This window comes from Miniopterus schreibersii, assembly GCF_964146895.1.
Source record: "Miniopterus schreibersii genome assembly, chromosome: 16".
NCBI lineage: Eukaryota > Metazoa > Chordata > Mammalia > Chiroptera > Miniopteridae > Miniopterus > Miniopterus schreibersii.
In genome coordinates, this window is record NC_138116.1 from 18,316,966 (window position 1) to 18,322,247 (window position 5,282).

Here is a 5,282-nt window from a genome sequence, read left to right on the forward strand (position 1 = left end):
AAGGCAGGGTCAGTGCGCAAAGGAGCCCAGCCCTGCCTGAGCCCCACGACACGGGCATGGGCTCTCTCTCACTCTGCATGTGCCATGCTAGGCTCCCAACTCCATGCTCCGCTACAGACTCCCTGGGACCTATGCCCTGGCAGACTGTTGCAGTGTTGTATGCTTCTTTCCTCTTAGGGGTTAACCCTACAGATGGGACTGCCCAGAACCACCCAGGCTGGAAGAAAAGGGTGGATCTGCCCTCTCCTCTCTACCCTCCAGGAGATTCTAGGGTGGGGCTGATCCAGGTCTGGGAAGCCCAGCCCTACAGAGGGCCAGCCTCCTTACTCCCCTCCCCCAGGGTGAGAGGCAGGGAGCTGAGCTCTGTTTCCCCAGGACAGCAGCAGGAGGATGGGGTGCGGAAGTACACGGGTCACTCCCACCCCATCCCCAGCTCCCTGTCCAGGCTCTTTAGTACCCAGAGACCTCAAGGAACAGGAGGTCAAAGCATCTATAAAAAATCCTCTCCCAGAGGGGGGCCCATGGATGTACTGTCTTCCCAGGCTTATTGTCAACACAGTCCCAGAAGACTCATCAGTGGTGGGATTTTGGGTGCAGAGACACCCCCCCCGCCCACCCTGCCAGTTTCCCAGCAGGGTCTGGGCTCACCTCCCCATATAGCCAGAGGCAGAATCGCAGCAGCAGCAATCAGTTAATTTAGTGAGTACATGTGTTGGGGGGTAGGGTAGGGTAGAATGGGGTCTTCTCTATTCTGGTAGAACTGGAGGTGGCTCAGAGCTCACGCAGCCTGACCTCCACATTGGAGCTGGCTGTCCAGTCAAGAAACGGGGCTCTTGCCACTCCTCAGAGTAGTCCATTCTACAGTCAGTCACCTCCAGCTGTTGACATTTTCCTCTTGGCAGCCTCTAACTTGGGTTGTGGGTTGTGGGTTCTGGGGTGGATAGACACTGTTGCTCCAGCCCAGCCCTTGGGACAAGAGAGACAGCTGGAGTGGAACAGGGGCAGGAAAAGCAATAAGTTAAGTTCAAGAAAGGCCAGAGCTGTAGCAGGATGGGGGAGTGAGTTTCAGGGGTCCCAGGCATCTCTGGCTTGATCCAGGAGGTGTTGGAAAGGAGGTGGCTGAGGCAGGATTCCAGGCAGTAGGAGGTTCAGAAGGCTGGGTTGTCAATGCCCCTGGGGACCCCAGAATGTTCTCCAGGTCTGAAGTTGTAGGGAGGGGGTGGGTCCATGGGGGGCAGGCCCATGACTGGCTTCAGAATAATCTGCAGGGAAAGGAGGGACAGAGTATTACAGCCTGGCACTGGCGTCACCACCCATGTGCTGGTGGTGTGCCAGGGAAAGGGGTGACCCAGGTCTGGCAGCAGAGCCCTCCCCCAGGTAAGGAGGCCCTCCACTGTCACTGCTGCTCTGAAAACCGGGATGACAGGGAGATACGAAAGGCCAAGGAACAGAACAGGGATTAGGATAGACACCCACCTCACTGTAGGGAGGTGGGGGCTCCAAGGTGGACACCTCGACCCTCTCTGTGGGGAAGACGGTGGGCCGTTCAGGGGGCCCCGTGTCACCCATCGGGGGGTCCTGTTCCTGCCCTCTGCAGTTGTGACAGAAGTGCTTAACCAGGCCACAGATGCACATGATGGGCACGATGGTCAGGAAGATGATGATGAAGATCCTGGAGCGAGGAACCACCAACATCACCTGGAGCCTCCAGCCGTCCCCGCTGCATCTCCCTCCCTCCCCTCCCCTACACAGCTCCCCAGGGCAGGAAGTCCAGTCTGTCCTGTGTGGCCCAGGTCCCTCGGAGGGCTGTGCCCAGAGGAGCTGGCCCTGGGCTCACCTGAAGGGGCCAGAGAAGAACTCAAATTCCTCGCAGCAGGTGTCACCACAGCACGTGAATCCTTCGGGGCAGGGGCTGCTGGGGCAGAGAGGCTGTTACCAAGGTGGAGAGGCAGAAGAACCCCAGCCTCCCCAAAATGTACCCATATACTCAGGGCACGAGCCATGCCCTTTGTGGGGTAAGGGTAGGAGCTCCCTCTGGGCTCAGTGGGAGGAACCTGGGGCTGGGATCAGAACCTGGGTTTCAGTGCATCTCACTACTAGCCTTGTGTACTTGTGCCAAGTTATGCTCCTCACTGGGCCTCACTTTCCTCATCTACAAAATGGGTGTAATGAATGTCATTCGGACCTCACTGGGCAAATGTGGGGACTGAGTGTTGTAGTGGAGAGAGGGGGAGAGGGGAGTGTCCAGAAGCTAACTGAGGAGGAGCGAGCCCTTGGTGCCCATACAGTAGGAGTGGGGCAGGAGAGTGTTCCTGCCACTTCAGTGCTGACTTGATGGAAGCACTCTTCTGCCTATAGACTACCCACCTCCTCATGGTGCTCAGGCTTCCTGACATTTATATATTAAGGTAGCATACTGTTTGCCCCCTCTCCCAGGGTCCCCTCGGAGGGGAGATGGCCTGAGATCGCAGTAAATGGGAGGGGGATTAGGCTACAGAAGGCCCACAGTGTGAAACTCCCCCTGGGTGGCTGGTGGGGAGAGAGGGGGGGCAGAGTCTCCTTCTCTGGGTGGGGTATGGGGGGATGGTTTCTGCCTGGAAGGGGAGTGGGTGAGGGTGATGGATGAGGCGCTCCCTCCCATGAAGGCAGGCAGGACAGGTTTGGGATGTCGCCTCCCCAGTTTGGAAGTTGTAGCCCTAACCCCAGACTTACAAGAGGGCACATCTGGCTGCAGCCTGTGGAAGAAAAGAGGCAGAGGTTAGGGGCAATAAACTCAGATGCTGCCCAGGTATCTGACAGCCAGCAGGTCCCAGCGAATAGCATCTTCCCCTGAGCCTGCTCTCCACCTTACTCTACCATGTTCCCCTGCTCAATGATGGGAGCCCTACTAGCCCCCCGGAAGCGCCCAGTTCTCCTTCCTCTCTTTATCACACCCTCACACCACATTCACTCCCCCCAGGCTGCAAGCTCATGCCTTCTGACATCTGCAGTCCAGGACACTAGCAACTCTCTTGCCGCCCACCAGTCACTCCCCACGCTGCAAGCAAGTTTCTATTCACAAAAATCTGATCACCTGCAATCTTGCTGGAAGCCCCTGTCAGGGACTCCCTGGGGCTCTAACCCCCAGAGACCAGCCTTAGCCCCCCTCTTCCCTCTTGCACACATACCCACTGGGAGTTCCCTGAACACACCTGGCTGTTTTACACCTACATGCAGGGGCAGGCTCTCTTCCCCATGCCTCCATGGTCTGCTGAACTCTGCTCATTCTTCAGATCCCTGCCTGGTGAGCTTCCCCCCTTGCTCTTTCTAGTTGCCCGGACCCTCCTCTCTGGAACAAGCTCCTCTCTCCCCACCTCTCCTGCACTAGTTCTGCAGGGCATCCAGGATGTCTGTCCAGAACTTAACCCAATTAATAGCAATTATGTGTGCAAGCCTTGCTTGGAACATTCTTCCCCCAGGTGTCTGCAAGGCTGGCTCCAGCACCTTCCTCGAGTTCTATCAAGTGTCAGGATGATCTTGGGGAACCTCAGCTTACGGTCATGTGCTACATAACCACGTTATGGTCAATGACAGACTGCATATACAATGATGGTCCCATAAGATTATAATGGAGCTGAAAATTTCTATTGCCTACTGATGCCACAGCCATCAGAGCAACTTCCAGTCCTGTAAGCTCCACTCATGGTAAGTGCCCTATACAGGTGTACCTTTTCTATGTTTAGAAACACAAACACTTACCCTTATGTTACAGCTGCCTACAGGATTCAGCACAGTAACATGCCGTACAGGCTTATAGCCTAGGAGTGACAGGCTATACCATACAGCCTAGGTGTGTAGTAGGCGATATCATCTAGGTCCGTGTAGGTGCACTCGATGATGTTCCCACAATAAAATCACCTAACAATGCATTTCTGAGAATGTACGCCCGTTGTTAATTGTTAATCAGAGCATGACTGTACACTGTACTTACAGGTGAATTGGGGACCTTAGCAATGCCTGCCCCCCTGGAGATGTTGGGAGGAATTAACAGGATGCTCAGCCTAGTGATGGCACAGACTGATGGCCTAGTGACTGAGGAGTACCAGGGCTTCAGGAGCAAAGCAGCTCTGAAAGTCAGCACAGTTGTGTGAATGTGCCCTGTTCTGGGAAGCCACCCTGGCACTTCCCTTGGATCTTAAATAGAAGCTAAAAATCTGTCTTCTAGACTCACATCGGTTTCCAGGATAATCTCCCATCGCAGAACTGGATAGAACTTCCCCATCACTGGGGGCGTGAGAGATGAGGGCGTGCCCGCCCCTCTCAGAACCACAGATTCCAGAGGTCACCCCAGCCTCGGGTCAGGCAGCTGGATCAAATCCCATCATGGGCTGGAATCCTACCCCTGCTCCTGGAAAGTGACTAAGGAGCCTCCTCTCCCTTAGGGCACAAGCAAATAAACAGTCCAGAGAAGGCCAGGACTTCCCCAAGGTCACCCAGCACTGGAGGAACAGAGCTGGGGAGACAAGCTAGCTAGGCGTCCAGACCTCAGGCCCAGACGGTTCTCGCTTTCTGACGCATGGGGAAGGAGCGGGAAGGACTATCCAAGGCTAATATGCGGGTCAAAGTCCCCACTCACACAGAGGCGCTGGGTGTCAGATGGTGGTGAGCGTGGGTCAGTGTCACTACACAGTTCCCCCAAGGTGAAGGAACCCCGGGCCTTTTCAGGGCCCCCCTCAGCTGCCCCCCCTTCACCTCCCCAGCAAAATGAGAAAGGAAGCGGCTAACTGCGTGTGGTCACGAGGAAAGCCTAACAATGGGAGGCAGGGAGCCGGCTCCCGAAGCAGGCCCCAGACCCACAAAGGTAGGGCCCCGAAAGCGCCGCAGCTTCACCTCCCGAGCGCTCACCTGTTGGAGGCCGGCCAGCAGGCCGAGCAGCAACGTGGGCGAGAGCCCGGGGACCCTGGCGTCGCACATCCTGGCGCGGGGGCCGCGAGCTTCCGTGTGCGGGGACCCGGGCGAGGCGGGAGGGGCGGGGCCGCGACCTCTCCCACGTCCCTCCACCTATGGGGTCCCGCCTCGGGGTGGGGGTGGAGCTTCTGCGCCCGGCTGGGCCGGCCTTGGGGCCGGGAGGAGGCGGGAAGGAGAGGGGAAGGAGTCCGGGTTGGGTTTGGGGAATGGGGAGTAGACGAGATTAATTGGAAAAAATGGTGGGGTCCGTTCAAGACGGCTCAGCGACCCCTTCCCAACCCCCAACTACTGCTCCACGCCCAGGTGGCCCCAGGCTTAGGGGAGGGAGTGCGGCG

The 5,282-nt window shown here is 57.1% G+C and overlaps 1 protein-coding gene across 1 annotated transcript; it reads right to left on the minus strand.

Annotated features, from left to right (window-relative positions):
• Positions 1 to 674: 674 nt before the first annotated feature.
• TMEM92 (transmembrane protein 92) lies at positions 675 to 4,990 on the minus strand. The gene is made up of 5 exons (XM_081161472.1): positions 4,885 to 4,990; positions 2,713 to 2,735; positions 1,838 to 1,912; positions 1,477 to 1,672; positions 675 to 1,262 (listed from the first exon to the last, which is right to left on the minus strand). Exons 1-5 carry the CDS (start codon positions 4,951 to 4,953, stop codon positions 1,149 to 1,151), a joined length of 477 nt encoding a protein of 158 aa, XP_081017598.1. The 5' UTR covers positions 4,954 to 4,990; the 3' UTR covers positions 675 to 1,148.
• Positions 4,991 to 5,282: the final 292 nt, after the last annotated feature.

What these genes read in the sequence shown, in the direction of transcription:
- TMEM92 (XM_081161472.1), bottom strand. Translation starts at nt 4,953, where the DNA reads ATGTGCGACGCCAGGGTCCCCGGGCTCTCGCCCACGTTGCTGCTCGGC. An exon ending in TGCTGGCCGGCCTCCAACAG is followed by an intron (nt 2,736 to 4,884) that starts GTGAGCGCTCGG and finishes TTTCTTCCACAG; the next exon opens with GCTGCAGCCAGATGTGCCCT. An exon ending in CCCCACCTCCCTACAGTGAG is followed by an intron (nt 1,263 to 1,476) that starts GTGGGTGTCTAT and finishes CTTTCCCTGCAG; the next exon opens with ATTATTCTGAAGCCAGTCAT.